Genomic DNA, 19,116 nt, shown 5'->3' on the forward strand with positions numbered 1-19,116 from the left:
GTTACTAGCTTATAAAGCAGTAAATAACTTTTAGCACATCATAATAGATAACACTTTTGAAACATAACCCTCCATATTAGCAAAGGTATAATGACAAACCTTAACCCGTGAGGGAGCAGGGGCATGCAAATTAGTACAACTAATCAAGATCATTAGGAGGTTTATGCCTTTGATCCAGGAATCACCCTTCCAAGAATGTATTCTAAAGACTCTAGCAAAACTTAGAACACAGATTTAAAAAAAAAAATTTTTTGTTTTTTAGAGAGAGAGTGAGAGAGACAGAGCATACAAGCGTGGGAGTGGGCAGAGAGAAACAGAGAGAGAGAACTGTAGGCAGGCTCCACGCTCAGTGTGGAGCCTGATGTGGGACACCCCAGAACACAGAATTCTGTACAAATATGTTCACTGCAGTATTACTTAAAAAGAAATAAAAATAATTAGAAACAATCTAAATGTCCAATATTCCATAATTTAATATTATAAAGCTATTCAAATACCTTTAAAAAATGGTGTTAAAATGCTTAAATATAAAGTTAACCAGAAAAAGGGATTCAAACATATATGCATATATCTTTATAAAATACACACACAAAAAAATTCTCCAAGAAAACATATAAAAGGGGATTCTGGGTGGCTCAGGAGGTTAAACGTGTGAATCTTGATTTCGACTCAGGTCATGATCTCAGGGTCGTTAGATTGAGCCCCGCATAAGGCTCTGTGCTAGGTGTGGAGCCTTAACATTCTCTCCCTCCCTTCCTCTACCTCTCACACACTCTCTTTCAAAACAAAACAAACAAAACATATAAAAGCATTAATGTTCAACTCTCAATAGCATATAACATGAATTTTTCTTTGTCCTTACTGTATTTTCCAAATTTTCTCCCATATGCATGTATTATTTTTATTACAGGGGGAAAAAAAGACTCTGTCTATAAAGAAAGTAGGTGACCTGAATACGGCAGGTGTAGAACTATAAAAGCAAGCTGATAGAATATATCAGATTTCAAAGCTGATTATAAGGTTTAGGGTCTTTGTTTAAAAAAAATTTTTTTTTAATGTTTATTTATTCTTGAGAGACAGAGCACGAGCAGGGGAGAGACAGAGAGAGAGGGAGGCACAGAATCCAAAGCAGGCTCCAATCTGAGCCGTCAGCACAGAGCCCAACACGGGGCCCGAACCCACAAGTTATGAGATCATGACCTGAGCCAAAGTTGGACGCTCAAATGACTGAGCCACCCAGGTGCCCCAAGATTTAGGGTCTTTGTAATCAGAAGAAAGTGTAACCATAATGGCATGTTATGCTGTGATTCATACTAAAATGTGAATGAGTTATTACACAAACCTCCCCTATATAAAAAGCATCTCTATTATAAAATTTAAAAAAGGAAAACAAAACATTATTTTAATCCAAATAAGCCCCCCCCCCAAACAAGTTTTTAATTGACAGAAAGGTTCTCGTATACACATTGAGAATGGGGAGAAGCAGCTTCACTTTGGCACATTATCCCACATATCTCTAAAAGCTTGCTCATGTCTTGGAGACAGCAGCAGGTTTGAATTCACATTCCTAAATGCATATACCAGCTCCACTACTTATTTGCTATTTAACTTGGGCAAGTTACTTAATTGCTCTATGCCTCAGTATTCTTATCATAAAATGCAGATAATGTCAACCACTTCAGTGGTTTCTTTTAAGAACTGAATGAAAAGGTACATGAACAGCTTAGCACCATTTCTGGTATATAGTAAATACTCAATAAATGGAATATGATGTTATTACTCTGTGTCATTTCACTGCAGACTTAGGGTGGATAACTCAGAGCAAAGGATGAATGCACTTAGAAACAGAAATGGTCTAGATATCTTAGCAACCTAACGCTGGCTCAGTGATCATTGAGGGAAATACAAAAGTAACGTGAAAACATTTAGCCCCTGCAGGATACTTAGATGTGATTAGTACAATATTATAAGATATTATATTTTAAAAGATAGTAATAAGAAAACACCAGAACTTAAAAACAGGAAGTCCTTAAGAGAAACATTTACATTCACTTTAAAGAATGTGAAAGATCCCTTTGGGGGAAAAAACGGACTCACAATCCTCTGAAGAAATGATAGGAATTTAACCGACATGAGAACTATAGTCAAGAAACCCCATTTTGAGGAGAGATTTATCTGTTCAGCATCTACAATCTCTTTCTAGAAGATGTGCTTTTATCACTCTGTATCCTGCTTGGAACCAAGGCTTCAATTTGAGAATGCAAATTCACTAGAATTGTGTAAGACTGAACAGTAGCAAATCAGGAAAAACAGAAAAAAACAATGGCAGTTTTCAATCCAGTTTTAAAACTCTGTGGCCCACGTCTCAGGTTTGAACTTGAGAATATTTCCTTTGTCCTTTCTGACATTACTGGAGGAGGAAGGCCCCAGGCCTCCTATCTCTGTGCTGGACGCCATCTTTAATGATGATGTATGGGGGTCCTTTCCCCTCAGCACTGCTGGGGGGTCAAACATGTGATGCTGCCCGCCTGAGTATCAACAAGCGAATTATAAACTGTGTCAATCCGAGTTAATGCAAAGCTGTAATCCTCTTTAACAAGAGATCAAATCACTGCTGTGAGTTATGTTCATTCTGTAATCTGATAAGAAAGAGAGGGAGCCTCTAATAAAAGAGTAATGGGAGCCTTTAATGACGCTGGTAAAAGGCAGCACCAGTGAAAATATTGCTCTCGTTCCTGCTGATTAGATCAATGTTGCATATTTGCCCGGACTTGTTTCACCTGTCAGAATAACCTGTGTCTTTTTAGGAGATAAGAAGCCTCAGAGAAAGCATCTGTATCTTAACCATTCTTGCTGGCAAGTTTTTAACCAGCGAAAAATGCTCTGTGGAGGGTACTTCTGGGGTTATTAGCTGATGTGCTCTCAAATGCAGAGCAAACTACACCAGAATATATCACCATGATTCAATGCCAAATTCTCTTAAATAAAGGGGTAAAGTAGGCAAAGGGTAGTAAAAAATGGTCTAAGTGACCTCTGGGTTACCAATTAGGGGGAGAAGAATATCATCAGTAGAGTGGTAGAATGTGCCCATATTTAGGGTGCAGACCCACACACACAAAAATGGCAAGGGGAAGATAAATTGCCTGTACAAATTCTATTATACCAAGACACCTCAAGAACAACGTGGCAGTGATGTTGACAAAGCACTTTACAATGCTGGATTACCTTTGTATGTTTCTTTTCTAGAACTCCAAATGTAAAACAATAATGTATTTGGTGCCTAGTTTTCATTAAAGGATCCTCTCATTTTTTTTTTAAATTTTGTTTTAATGTTTATTATATATATATATATATATATATACATCTGCATGTGTGTGTGTGTGTATATGTGTGTGTGTGTATACACACACACACACACACACACACACACACACACACATACTTACAGCATGAGTTGTGGAGGGGCAGAGAGAGAGGCAGAGACAGAATCCAAAGCTGACTCTAGGCTCTGAGCTGTCATCACAGAGCATGACGTGGGGCTTGAACTCACCAGCTGTGAGATCATGACCTGAGCTGAAGTTGGACACTTAACTGACTGAGATACCCAGGCACCCCTCTTTGTTCTTTTGTAATGCCAGCAAGCTTCATAACAGGAGTAGGGAAAAGTGTTTTTTTATTGTAGGGGAGAAAACGGGGGCTAACATGGAAAATCTTAGTTTCTATTGAGAATTTCCTTAAGTTCTTTGCAAAGGAATGGGGAACCTATAAAGTGTTAATAGTGTTACCATTTTTGTAATAAGAAACAAAGCTTCAAACAACAACAAGAACAACAACAAGTTTCTCAAGAAAATGCAATAACCTAGCCTTGTAACAGAGGGTACTAGAATTGGGTTTATATAAGAACAGTTGTCTGAAGCAGCAGTTAATGCTGCAAACACCAAGTTTCCTTGGCGCATTCCAGCTGCTAGTTGATGCTGAGCCCCCCCCCCCCCCCGCCATGCTGACAGCCAGAATGCTCTGTGGAGGGGCACACCATGGCAACAGAGAACGTGGCACACGTGGACTCCCTTCCCAAATCTGAGTGGCAGCCAGTATGAGGAACATCTCTGGACCTGTCTCTGAGGTCTCCCTCAGAATTTGCTTCTCCCTGTTACACCAGCATTTTACTATCTGACCCACACCAACACAACAGAAAAACAAGAATAAACTTCTTTAAAAGTCTGCCTGAGAGGGTCTTTCAAAAACACAGGCAAAATAACCCCAGATGATTATTTCCACAACCTCCAAATTCTTCATTTTGTTGCAACTATAATAAGAGATCATCTGAATTTTTACTTCAGACTCTCTCTGGTCTAACATCACTCCAGGGGATTCACACCATGTAAAGTAAGCTGTTTCCAAAATGTTGATAAGCTCAGAATAACTTTAGTCGTCAGCGAGGCCGAACAGCAATCCTGTAAATCATGCAAGTAGCACCCTGACCTGTTCTCAGTGGTAACAATATACTTAGAGGGATTCTCTCCCAAAGAGACACCAAACCTTTTCTCCTCCTTAGCCCATGGATAACCCTGTCGTCTCTACAATATCATATGATACTTTGCCCTCTTAGCAAAGATGACTCAAAGAGCAAACAGTAGCTGCTCTGAGAGCTGAGCTGCCCCGTATCAAGGGCTTGCCAAAGTCAGTGATCATTGTTAGGCTCATAGTAACCTCCTTCCTTGCATGCAAACATGGAATGCATCGGCAAAGTGGGATTTCTTTTGTTTTCTCTCAGTACTGGGGATGTTCATCAGGCCTGCAACAGAAACCACCTGCCTACCTCCTAATGTTGTAAAGATCTACTGGACCAGCACAAATGAAGTATCTCGAGTTACGCGCGACTTTCTAACATAGGAGACCTAAAAGCACATAAAGGCATTAAATTAGTATCCAAAGTTTATCCAGAAAAAATGCCCCCAAAGGAAAATTTGGTAACACAGGGGCACAAACTGGGCTACTTTGCATTTAAAAGGTGTTTTTTTAAAAAACATATTGCTTGAAGGTAAAAACTGTTAGCATGAGAAAAGAATATGTATCAGCAGAAATTAACTAAATAGACAACACTACATAGACCACATCACAGGAGACACAAAATGAAGATGCCACTGCCTTTTTAAAGATCCTTTTAAAGATAGCACTTCTTTCTCCACTAAGGATATTTTAATAGCCGGGGTTAAAGATCTCTTCTATTCTCTCCCTTAATGAGAACTACATTCCAGTTTCAATTCAAATTTGACCGAGTGCAAATTATTTTTTAGCTCAAACTGGATGATTTTAGCTCAAATTGGGGATCCAAGGACGGGTAAACAACACTCAGATTCTGCCTCGCTTCTCCTCCAAAAAACCCCCCAAGCATTGGGAAATTCAGGCATATGTGTGGAACAATAAACTGGAACCAAGAAACAAAGAAAAGAGAAGGGGTTCTCTCCCCAGACTTGGCTAAGGTGGGAACCACAGGTGGAGCTGCCTCTGGGAATGAGAAATCAAAGGGCTAGAAGATGTATGTGTATTTTACCATGATTAAAAAAGGGGGTGGAGGGTACTAGTCAGGGATGAAAAAGCCAGTTTTATCCACATGGTCTTATGGCAGAAACCATAAGGGAGAGATCTTCCATTCACAGACTTTAATACAGAAACAATCAAGACCTTCCCATTTCTTCTCCATATTATCGATATAATTTTCTGACGGAAAATGTCCTTTTTTCCTGGTGATAAAAAGCAGTGTAAGCTTATTGTAGACAAATTCCGAACACCGTGGAAATACACAGACCAAAAAGTCAATGTGTTTTTTCCTCCCTGCCACCCAGCAACAAACACGTGGTGCGGCTGCTGTACACTGCGTCAGAGCTTCTTACTTTGTAATGGAACTTCTATGAGTCCATCCTCATGGCAAAGGACTGGACCAAAACACAAGTACAGAAAACAAAACATTGGGAGTCTCCCTCACCCCTTCCCTCATGCCATTCCTTTCCCGGAGGTAAACACTGTAGATATTATGATGTATGGTCTTGCCAAACATTTCCCTAAGCACTGTAACATTTATATACATATATGTACATATATGCCTGTTTTTATCTTTATTTTTAAAACAAGTGGATGGTGTTACAAGCACTGTTTCTTTTTCCAGTCAACAAAATAACCTGGAAATCTATGACAGCACAATTGGTTTTTTAAAGTATCACTTTTTTTGGGGCGCCTGGGTGGCGCAGTCGGTTAAGCGTCCGACTTCAGCCAGGTCACGATCTCGCGGTCCGTGAGTTCGAGCCCTGCGTCGGGCTCTGGGCTGATGGCTCAGAGCCTGGAGCCTGTTTCCGATTCTGTGTCTCCCTCTCTCTCTGTCCCTCCCCCGTTCATGCTCTGTCTCTCTCTGTCCCAAAAATAAATAAACGTTGAAAAAAAAAAAAATTAAAAAAAAAAAAAATAAAGTATCACTTTTTTTCTATCACATGTATCTATTTAGTCAAAAAGGCGGATTCTAGTATAGTATTTTATAGCCTACTTTTCCATTGAACATTATGTTAATACCTACAGCACTACTTTGTCCTTTAAAAGCTCTTTATAATTTCACTGTGATTTATTTAACTAGTTGCTTATTGGTCATTTAGTTTCTTATTTTCCTCCATTATAAACCATGTTGCAACAAACATTTTTATTTTGTTTTGTATTTCCTATTTATTCTTTTACTGAAGTATAGCTGACACACAATGTAAAGATTCTTGATGCAAATATATTTGCCGACTTGCTATTTCCTTAGGTCAATTCCTAGAAGTAGATTTTTCTGGGTCAACAGGTAAGTATACATTTAAAATTCTGAAACACATTGCCAAATGGCCCTCCAAAATGATTTTTGCCAATTACATTCCCGACAACGGTATATGAAAGTGTTTCCCCAAACCATCCACACTGAGGGTTACCAAGCTTTTAATGTTTTGTAATTTTATAAGGAAAACAATGAAATATCATTTTAACTTGCATTTTTTTTTTTTTTTAATTTATCCTATGTGAGAGAGAGAGAGAGAGATGGGCAGGCAGGCAGGCAGTGTAAGCAGGGGAGGGGCAGAGAGAGAGGGAGAGAGAATCCCAAGCAGGCTCTGCACTGTTAGCACAGAGTACGATCCAGGGCTTGATCTCATGATCCCATGAGATCATGACCTGAGCCAAGATCAACAGTGGGATACTTAACCAACTAAGCCACCCAGGTGCCCCTAATTTGCATTTCTTTGATTAATGAGATTGACAGTCTTTACGTTTTTGAGATTTTTAAAAAATGATTTCTAAGTTTGCTTTTTGACATGCTTTGCCCATTATTTTTACTGGGATAGTCTTAGACACTTCTAAAAACTCTTTACATAGTAAAGAAAAATATCATATTTTGAACTTTTCCTTGCCAGTTTGTCATTTACTTACCACTCTGTTTCAAAGTCTTTTTCGATGTGACTTAAGGCAGTCAGATCTATAAATATTTTTCCTTACAATTTCTGGCCTTGGTGTCATGCTTACAAAGCCCTTTTCTACCTCAAAATCATAAATAATTCTCTATTCATATATGCACACCAAGAATGACGTATCTGTAACTTAGCAAAACCAAAATATTCATTTGAGAAAAAGTGGTATACACTGATACTGATATTTTAACAATTATAAAAGTTTCCCATCCTTCAGTATATTTTGTTATGTACAAAGTAAGAGACAAAACAGTACAGTAGCAGATAGTCTCCAGTTATGGAATTACTCGAAGAAAAACAAAATGGGCCAAACCATGACTACCTCTTTCTTAAGATAAAGTACAACACCTATTGGCCCTGAGAGTTTGCATACTAGAAGCAGAGAGAGCTAATACGCAGTTACTCTACCCATAGTCAACCTGGCTTATTCAGACTATGGAGCATGAGCAGTTATGTGGATAAATGCCTCCTATCCCTGGGAAGCACACAGGGAATGGAGTGTGCTGCAGTAAAAACACATGCTCAGTTGTCCAGCTACAAGACTTTTATTAAATTCCTTATTAAGTGGGCTCAACAAGCTGGAGAACAATGCTGATAATAAGCAATCAGTCCACAAGAGACAACATTTTCCCCCCACCAATACTGAACGCCGGAAGGACTATCACCCAACAAATGTTCCCAACCCCTTCTCCCTTGCCTGCTCTACCTGAAGGAGCAACTTAGCACAGTTCTATCCAATGAGATATAAGAATAAGTTTAGAGGGGATTCTGGGGAAGCTTTTCCCTTTCTTTTCTTTTCTTTTCTTTTCTTTTCTTTTGTTTTTTGTTGTTGTTGTTGTTGTTTACTTTTCTAATAAAAGAAACTTTTATTAGAGTTCTTTCCTCTCTTCTTTCCTCTCTTCTTCCTCTTCTTTCCTCTCTTCTTTCCTGACATCACTTCTTTCCTCTCTTCTTCCTGCCCTGAACATGTCTGATGGCTGAAACTGTAGCCGCCATCTTGGGACCACAACAGAAAGACCAAGAGATGCTGGCCCTTATATCATTGAGAAGGGAAAACCACTGGCAGTAATTGCATGCTACACCTACAATTTTTCTGTCAAAAAAAACCCAAAAAACAAAAAACAAAAAACCCAAAAAACAACCTCTCACTTGCTTATGCCTCTGCAGGCAGGTTTTAAGTTTCTTACAGACAAAGTCCAACATGATCCTAAATAAAAGAGCCATTTTCAAGTAATCTTTGGCTAACATGTGGTTGCAACCCTCAGATATTTTAAGTGAATAAGTAAGATTTAAGAAAACGAAGTGCCCCTGGGATATTAGGTGATGTAAGAAAAATCCCAACTAAGAAGGACAAAAAGTTGATTTCTAAATGATCTAGTAGTAGTACTATATTCAAAAGATGGCACTAATATTTAAAATGGGTTTCACTTTATGCCTGGGGGAATAATGTTTCCTTAAATGGGTTTGTTTTAGTTTTAAACATCTAGTTTTCTTTTCCTTTGTTGTAACTTTTCATGTTGTCTTGACAGGGATTTTAAGTTGCACTCAATTTACTCTGTAATTTTAAAAAACAGACTGGATCCAGAAATAAGCGGAAATAAACAAACAAACAAAAAACCCCAGCCAGCCAGACAAAAGCATTCACTTGCAAAAAGCACAGGTGAGCATGCGAAGTCACAAAGTTCTGACCGGAAATGAATTTAGAACCTTCCATAAGCTCTTTTGTACTTCAGGATACTGAACAAGGGCAAACAAAAAAATAAGTAATCACTGTGTTCACGTAAACTTGCAGATCTACTACTTTTCAGGCCAGGAGGGAAAATCTGATGTGGTTTAGTAGCAAACAACACTCTCAAATAAAAAGGTCAAATGTACCTTGAAAAATAAAACTGGCAGACTATTATGTATTTACCCTAGGACTAATAATTTCACTTGGTAAAGATTTATGTTTACAAATGTCTACCACAGCATTATTTACAGCAATAATTAAAAATAATTGTCCAACAACTAGTGAATGGTTAAATAAGGAACATAAAAATATTATAGTCATTTTAGTGACATGAATATGCTCACAGTATACAAAATATTTAAATGAAAAATTCACAACAGAATATAATTTTAGTTATATTCTAAAGAAAAATAAGAATATACTCGAAGGGAACTCATAAAGACTGAAAGCTGGCCAGCTCAGTCAGTGGAACATATTACTCTTGATTTTGGGGTCATGAGTTCAAGCCCCAATTTGGGTAGAGAGATTACTTTAAAATAAATAAATAAATAAAATGAAATGTGTAAGAAAATTAAAAAAAAAAAAAAAGACTGAAAGGAAATATTCAAAGATGCTACAGTGGCTCCCTCCTGCATGTGTACATACTTACATACACACATTTCCTAGCTGCCTATGCTGAAAGAACCTAGCAACAGTGAAACCCAGTGACAATGAACACCCTTAGCACACAGATCTTAGTTTCTAAATACCACAATCCACAAAAAAGAATCAGGGTTCCTTGGAGAAAGACAGACTCCAGGGTTGGAACAGGGAAAGTATAAGATGAGCCTAGAATATCCTGTTAGAAAGTAAGAATGTACTCAAGGAATGGGGATATTTCAAAAGGACAAAAGCCAGCTTGTGAGGGCTTCATTAATGCTGGACAATTTTAAAACAAAATAAATGGTAGTAATAGATTATAATTCACTGAATAAAAAAAAAGCAGGAGTTCATACTAATATAATGAATGACAAATAAATGAAAGAGAGGGATATGGCTAAATAAGCAATATTATAAACATATTACAATGTAGAATGCCAACTAATAAATGTAGAAGGAATTATTCTCTAAAAAATGGCTAATTACTAATTGTTATGAGGATACATTTCTTGGATATATTTCTATTTTGTTTCAGTTTTATAAAATGAGCATGTACTTCTTTTGTAAAAATACTAAGAAAATCCACAATGGCAGTCTGAATAAACACAACTTAATACACATCTCTAGAGCAGTATCAAGCCATTTTAAAAAAGGAGAGCAGGAGCGCCTGGGTGGCTCAGTCGGTTAAGCGTCTGACTTAGGCTCAGGTCATGATCTTACGGCTTATGGGTTTGAGTCCTGTGTCAGGCTCTGTGCTGACAGCTCAGAGCCTGGAGCCTGCTTCAGATTCTGTGTCTCCCTCCTTCTGTCTCTCAAAAATAAATAAACATTAAAAAAAAATTTTTTAGGGGCGCCTGGGTGGCTCAGTCGGTTAAGCGTCCGACTTCGGCTCAGGTCATGATCTCACGGTCCGTGAGTTCGAGCCCCGTGTTGAGCTCTGTGCTGACAGCTCAGAGCCTGGAGCCTGCTTCAGATTCTGTGTCTCCCTCTCTCTCTGACCCTCCCCCGTTCATGCTCTGTTTCTCTCTGTCTCAAAAACAAATAAAACATTAAAAAAAAATTAAAAAAAATTTTTTTTTAAAGGAGAGCATATGCACAAAACCCACAAACACACAGAGCAAGTACAAGTGTTGTCCTGACCCGTCTGTCTGTCCTAGAGAAAAGCCCAGATGTCCTAGGCAGGTGGCTAAAGTTAAAAACAACATAGCAAAAACAAAAACCCACCAGAGGCAGCACTGATATTTACAGAAATTTTGTTTTGGTTTTACAGTAATTATGGGGTAAAGAGATGTGACAAGGACCCTTGCTATGATGCCAATGACAAATGGTTAACTGATAAGAAGAAATGGAGAGGGTGACAGGCTGTAGAACAGGTCAATATCAGGCTGTCATGGAGCCATTTGAGACACATAATTAATCTATTACTCACCTGGCATCATCATTCATTGTAGTTTGGTCAATAGGTGCCATGAAGCTTAGTAGCTTGCTAAGGACGTGAAACCTAAATAAAGCAGGAAACAAACAGGCAGCAACATTAGTAACTATTAACCTAGAAAAGGAAACACATTCTATGAGCTAACAAACTCCAGAACTGACCACAGAAGCATTTGGCTCCAGAATGAAAATAGGGAACAATTCATTGGCACATACTAATCACAACTGTATTTCCCTCTAGTTCTTTTATATTACAGGAGAAGTCTGATAAAAGCACATTGTAAATGACAGTAGTTCAACACAGATTCATTTACATCACAGTCCCCAGAAAGAGTAGACACACTTATGCTCTTGAGCAATATACTAATCCTCAAACATTACTCCAGACAGAAGACAATAAGGACTTGAGTATCCCATTTTCCTCCTCTAAGTATATCCTCATCATTTTCGGTGTCATTACTAGTAGTTACTAGTGTAGTACAATACCCAAGTTACAATGCCTCCCCACCACCATCACTCACTAGCACTAGTTCTCTGAGTCAGAGAAGGCTTCTAGAATTCCACACCATCTCTACTTACTAGACCCAGTCTTTCATTTCCCCCATCCTTAAATGAAGGATTATATCTGAGTACATAACAAGTTTGATCCCTAGATCTTCCAAGTCATGGTGTTACGGAAATTTAAATAACATCACTTCCACTTCCCACCAACAGGAAAAAAAACGGTATTTTTGTATGGAGTGCTTCGAGATCCTCCAGCGAAAGGAGCCAAACAACTACATGACCTTATACAGACCAAATTATACAGAAGAGAATTAAAAGGAGCTAGCCCTTTCTGTTCATTATAATAGAAGAGGATGTACGACAATATGCATATTATAAAATTCTAACCAAAAAACTCTACTTGGGGGGCATTTGGCTGGCTCAGTCGGTAGATGTGATTCTTTTTTTTTTTTTTTTTTTTTAATTTTTTTTTTCAACGTTTATTTATTTTTGGGACAGAGAGAGACAGAGCATGAACGGGGGAGGGGCAGAGAGAGAGGGAGACACAGAATCAGAAACAGGCTCCAGGCTCTGAGCCATCAGCCCAGAGCCCGACGCGGGGCTCGAACTCACGGACCGCGAGATCGTGACCTGGCTGAAGTCGGACGCTTAACCGACTGCGCCACCCAGGCGCCCCGCTAGATGTGATTCTTGATCTCGGGGTTGTAAGTTCGAGCCCCACATCGGGTGTAGGGATCACTTAAAAAAAATCTTTTAAAAAACCCACAAAATTTTACTTGAACAGAACACTATCCACAAACAAAAATATGATATTTTCGTGTACATAATATTAGCTTTACAGTGTTAAAAATATTTTTACACGTATCAAATAATTTGATTCTCTACCGTACCACCCACAGCTGAGCCTCCCAAATTTCATTTTTTTAACAAATGAATTTTACAAGAATAGTAACGAGATTTCCTTCATTACAAGAGTAGTAGAAAAAGTATAAATTCGTTATAGAAAATATGGAAAAAAACCAATGAAGCACACACAAAATGTATAGTTCCTCCACCTACAGACAGTTGTTAACATTTTGATTAGTTATGTTTGTTTTTCATAGTGACGCTGTTATTTACCCACACACATACACACACATAAATTTTGTAACTTCTTTTTTTAACTTAGCATTGTAAACATTGTCCCATAACAATATCAGAATAGCTGAATACAATTCCAGGAGTGGAAATACTATAATACATTTTTGAACACGTATATGCTCCCAATTCTTCATGTTTCATAAGATGCAAAAACAAAATCTCTATGCATATCTGTTTTTTTAAATGTCTGCCACCTCCTAATTATAAAAAGTAATACATAATTCTTACAAAAAGAATCCAAATACAGAAATGTATAGAAAATTGACAAGCCTCCTGCAGCCTTACACCCCAGAAATAATCACTATTAATTAAAACTGTTAAGTATGGCTGTAGAATTTTCTATATATAAGACAAAAATAAACTTAACACGGTTTTCACATAAAAGGGAGGTTGTAATATACTTGATATTCTGCATTATGCTTTTTCCCACTGAACCTTGCCATATTCTATTCTTTTCCATAGTTGTAAAACATTCCATTGTTAATATAATTTATTTAATCTCCTATTGATGGGCATTTACATACACTGCCCCCCTTTAAAAACCATACTAAATAGTGTTAAAATGAAAATTCTTATACATTAATTATTGTATGTTTGTTCACATAAATTTCCTTCGGGCAGATTTTGAGATGTGAAATTGCTGGTGAATCAAAAGGTATATACATAGTGAAAGCTGAAACACGGAGCCAAAATACCCTCCAAAAGGTTATGTTAATATATGAGACCATAAACACTCACATAACCTTTTAAGTAATAAAGCATAAGTACTATTAATAAATTCATTTTAATGTCTTTAGGCTTCACCAAACTTTGGTGTCCATCTGAAAACATGAATACTGTTCTTGGCTGTATCCAAAGAGAGGTTTAATTCACTCTCTGGACAAAGACTATGATGAACTCTACTCCGCAGTTGTATTGTCCAATCCAGTAGTCACTGGCCACATGCAGTTACTTAAGCACTCGAAACATGGCTAGTCTGACTGCTGCAAATGTGCCTAAATGAGAAAAGTGCACCAGATTTTGAAGACTTGAGATGGAAAAAAGAATATAAAATATACCATTAATAATTTTAAAATAATAAATTAATAAATTGTTGAAATACTGAGTAATAATATTTTTGATATTGGGTTAAATGAAATATATTATTAAGCTTAAGTCCATCTCATTCTTTTTACTTTTTAAATGTGGCCACTAGAACATTTAACATTACATATGTAATACATATTCTTATTGGATGATACTGCTCTGTGGAATACTTTTACATTTTAATACAGTATATTCAATAACTATTAACAGCATGATGAAAGACAGACTTTAAGAAGTAATCACATTAAAGACGATTTAGTAATGTGTACTTAATGCAATAGATTTCATCTAATCTCAGTGCTGCTGAGGATGGATGCATGTTTTAGTATTAAAAACACCTTTTAACAACCATACCAAGAAAAGACAAATGTAATTTTACTGCAGAAGAACAGACAAACACAGTAAGACATCCTGTTATTAAAGGCCTGAGTTTAATTTATTTACACTATGAATTCTGATTAAATCATGATCAGATCTACTTACATATAATGCTCAGTAAAAGTACTGATAATCGATAATTACAATTATTTTCCCAAGCCAAAATATTCCTTTTTTAAAAATAAGTTACTTTCTAGCACCCAACTAACAAGTTGCCACATCCAGTCTGACAAGGCTGATGCCACTGACCTGCTATCATTTAAACTGATGTTTTCACAAGTCAATGTTCATCTTTGTTATAACATTTCTGGAAATCTTCTCTCTCCAACTCTATCACAAACAAAAGAGAAAACTTGCTCACTAATGGACCTAGTATCGGTGATGACAGCTGGGACACCTACCAGCTCTTCTTGAGGTCTAATTTAAGGAAGTTATTTATAATATTCCCATGCAGCCTGGGCCACATGTTTAATCCTTTGGGCCAGAATGCTAATGTAGCCATTGTGTCATTTTAGTGCCCGTATAGGCCAGTGTGTCCTGCCTAGAGAAAGAAAACAGGCCACAGGTTAGAAGCATGGGCTCTGTGGAGCGCCTGGGTGGCTTAGTCGGATTAAGTGTCCAACTCTTGACTTCGGCTCAGGTCATGATCTCATGGTTTGTGAGATGGAGCCCCACATCAGGCTCTGCACTGACAGCATGGAGTCTGCTTGGGATTCTCTCTCTCTCTCTGCCTCTTCCTCGCTTGCATGTGTGTACACACTCTCTCAAAACAAAAGACAGAAGCATGGGCTCTGCAATCAGACCAATTAACTCAAACCCCAATTTGCTACTTACCAGCTCTGTATGGGCCATGTGAGTTACCTTCTCTAAACACTTTACAGAAATTAGCTCATCTAATCTGATAACACCCTCCAAGATGCGATTTTTATTAATATACTCATTTCACAGATGAGGAAACGGAAGCACAGAGATGTGAACTGACTTGCCCAAGGTCTCCAGGTTGGTAAGTAGAAGACTCAGTTCAATCTGACAGTCTAGCTCTACAGTCTGTGTTTTTTGTTCTCTCTGCACATAAACTGCATAGCAGTACCTGACAGTGAGTTTTACAAATGCTGGTTATCACTATTGCTATTAATAAAGAACACTCTCTGATTCTGACCACATCCTTCACATTCCTGGTCACAGGAAAGCCAGATGAATATGGATGCTAAAACTACAAGACAATGCAAAACATATGACCTTTTTAAAAATGTTTTAATTCAATAATTAATTTGTATTAATTTTAGACTTATAGAAAGATTGCAGGAGTGCCTGAGTGGCACAGTTGGTTAAGCATCTAACTTCGGCTCGGGTCATGATCTTGTGGTTTGTGAGTTCGAGCCCTATATCTGTCAGCACAGAGCCTGCTTTGGCTCCTCTGTTCCCCCCTCTCTCTGCCCCTCCCACGTGCACTCTCCCTCTCTTTCTCTTTCTCAAAAATAAATTTAAAAACATTAAAAAAAACAAAAAGAAAGATTGCAAAAATAGTAGAGAGTTTACACATTCCCTCACCCACCTTTCTCTAATGTTAACAATTTACATAAACATAGTGGATTATCAAAATCAGGAAATTAGCATTGATACAATACTACTACCCAAATTACACAGCTTATTAAAATTTCTATTTTTTATCTGAGAGTCTTTTTTCTTTCCCAGGATCTAATTTAAGACCCCAAATTGCACATACTTGCAACGTCTCCTTAGTCTCCTTCACTCTATAAGAGTTCTTCAGTCTTCCTTTGTTTTTCAGTGACTCACTACAGTCTACAGAATAAAGTCCGAATTCTTAGCATGGTCATGACCTAGCACTCAGCTACTCATACAGCCTCCTTCATCTCCTGCCATTCCCCCATATTCACTTTAAGTTCCTGTCAAAATAAATTAAATTACAGCTCCTAAAATGGTATGTACACTCTCAAGTCTATGTTTTTGCAAATGGTATTCTCTTTGGCCTTTCACTAGGCTAACTCTCCTAGCGTGCTCAGTGTGAAATGTGGATGGTATCTTACAGGAAGTCTTCCTGAGCAGCCTACATCTCCCCATGGGCAATGGGGTGACCACTACACCAGGGATCCACCAACAGCATCACTGTCCACTTATTGCTTGCCATCCTCTCCTGAGGACATACTCCTTCAGGGCAGAATGGGTTTTACCTGGCACCTCATATGGTTCCTAGAACTTCAGAAGGAATCCTTTTTATATTTTAATTAACCACTTCTTACATTTTAATGTTTAGCCTGGTTTATTAAATAGAATATCTGTCTCCCACTTGTCTGTTGCCAGAATAAGATTGTCAATGTCTCTGGATTTATGGGGATGTGTAAATCTAAATCACTATCAAAATGCTATGAAACCAGATCTACATACTTGCAACTCTAATGAACAGTTTAATGAGATGAGTCTATTAACATACAAAAAACGGTTGCTATTAAAATAAAATCTTCGTTTTTTTCTTTCAACTTAATAAATAATAACTGTGATAAGTATATTTTGATTTGGGAAACAAAAGACTCATGTTCTTCTAAGTTATTTGCCATGCTAGAAAAGTACTCGGTTCTCTAACACTCACCCGGACTTCTTACTCTGTGCTATATTTACGTTATAGCCATTCCTTCTTACCTAGTGAGCATGTTAATTTTAATGACATAATCATCCAAAAAACATTTCTGGCTGACTAATGTCTACAAGGAATTACAATAGATAGATACGGTTGGAATTGTCTTAAAGAATAAGGGAGCACAATTCTTGCTCTCAAGGGGCGCATACATATAGGTACTTGCCCCAATATAAAATTCGTAACAGTAATGTAGAAAAGAGATTTTCTCCTCTCTCAATTCTTCTAATGACTGTATATTTGCAACAGCAATACCAATAGGTAAGTACAACAGAAACCAAAGAAATTAATACTTTCGAAAGCTTTCTACGTACCAGACATTTACACATGATTTAAAAAAAAATTTTTTTTAATGTTTATTTTTGAGAGAGAGAGAGAGAGAGAGAGAGACAGAGAGAGACAGAGACAGAGAGCAAGAGCAGGCATGAGTGGGGGAGGGGGAGAGAGAGAGGGAGACACAGAATCCAAAGCAGGCTCCAAGCTATGAGCTGTTAGCACAGAGCCCAACATGGGTCTTGAACTCACGGACTGCGAGATCATGACCTGAGCTTAAGTCGGATGCTTAACCAACTGAGCCACCCAGGCGTCCCTATAAAGTAGGGATTATTATCTCTTCTTAGTAAATAAGATAAGTGAGGTCCAGAGAATAAAGAACAACCAAAATTTAGTGGCCAGACAAAGCCAGAATTTGAACCCAACTCCCAGGATTCTGGGTTCCTCCCACTAGAGAACATTTATAGCCTCATAAAGCTACAGTTTTAAAAGCACGGTACTGGGGCGCCTGGGTGGCGCAGTCGGTTAAGCGTCCGACTTCAGCCAGGTCACGATCTCGCGGTCCGTGAGTTCGAGCCCCGCGTCGGGCTCTGGGCTGATGGCTCAGAGCCTGGAGCCTGTTTCCGATTCTGTGTCTCCCTCTCTCTCTGCCCCTCCCCCGTTCATGCTCTGTCTCTCTCTGTCCCAAAAATAAATAAACGTTGAAAAAAAAAATTAAAAAAAAAATAAATAAAAGCACGGTACTGGAAGAATGCCTGGATGGCTCAGTCAGGTGAGCGTCTGACTCTGGATTTCAGCTCAGGTCATAATCTCACATTCTTGAGATTGAGCCCCACGTCGGGCTCCACACTGAGTGTGGAGCCTGCTTGGGATTCTCTTTCTCCCTCCTTTCTGCCCTGCCCGTTCCCCCCTTCACTCACATTCTTGCTTCTCTCAAAAAACAAAGAAATAAAAGCACAGTACTGGAGAAAAATCTGATCTCAACGTTAAAGAGTAAGTCTGGCTCTCTAGTCCATGTTCTTGGAATCATCCCACTAAAAACAAACCTGGAGAAGTACGAAGACTTGGAAATTCTGACATATTAAAAAAGTTAAACAAACTGTAAAATAGAACCTGAAATTTAAGAAAGTGACTTTGAATAAAAAGATGATGAAAAGCTTCTTTGCACTTCTGCAAAGTTAAAGAGAACTACATATTTCCTGGTGAGTTTAACTTAAATTAACAGGTTAATTAAAGTAGTTGTGAAAAAAAATAAAGTAGTTGTGAAATCTGCTTCTCTGAAGTTATTTAAAAATGAGATAGATCCACATTTGTCTAAAGGCAATCCAATGACAGGCAGGCTCTAATAAGGATATGGGATTAGCTGTCTGCCTAAATTGTCCTAACACAATGAGTTTAAGATTTTTCTTCCATGTGCACCCCAATTACAAGAAGTTTCTTTGACATGCAGGCTTTGTAAGAATATTACATAGCAGGCATATAATATCATGTATCTGTGTACACACACACACACACACACACACACACACACAGGATTGAGGGGTTTCCTATAGTCAGAAATATGTTTTCTCATAAAAATTGTATTTCTCAGGGCGCCTGGCTGGCTCAGTCAGCTAGGCATGTGACTCTTGATCTCAGGGTCATGAGTTTGAGCCTCACTCCGGGTGTAGTGATTGTTGAAAAATAAAATCTTAAAAAAAATTATATTTCTCATCTCATTTAAGCACATTGTTAACATTCTCTGGAATCTTCGTTTATATATTCTTCACATAGTGTATACATGTATGACATCATGA

General features: G+C 38.0%; 1 protein-coding gene across 1 annotated transcript in view; it reads right to left on the minus strand.

Moving 5' to 3' along the window:
• Positions 1–19,116, minus strand: part of AATF (apoptosis antagonizing transcription factor) — a 104,736-nt gene that overhangs the window by 14,167 nt on the left and 71,453 nt on the right. The window contains 1 exon segment of the mRNA XM_030295369.1: positions 11,282–11,353. Coding sequence (XP_030151229.1) covers positions 11,282–11,353 — 72 coding nt within the window.

Source organism: Lynx canadensis, chromosome E1 (assembly GCF_007474595.2).
Source record: "Lynx canadensis isolate LIC74 chromosome E1, mLynCan4.pri.v2, whole genome shotgun sequence".
In the NCBI taxonomy this organism is placed as follows: domain Eukaryota; kingdom Metazoa; phylum Chordata; class Mammalia; order Carnivora; family Felidae; genus Lynx; species Lynx canadensis.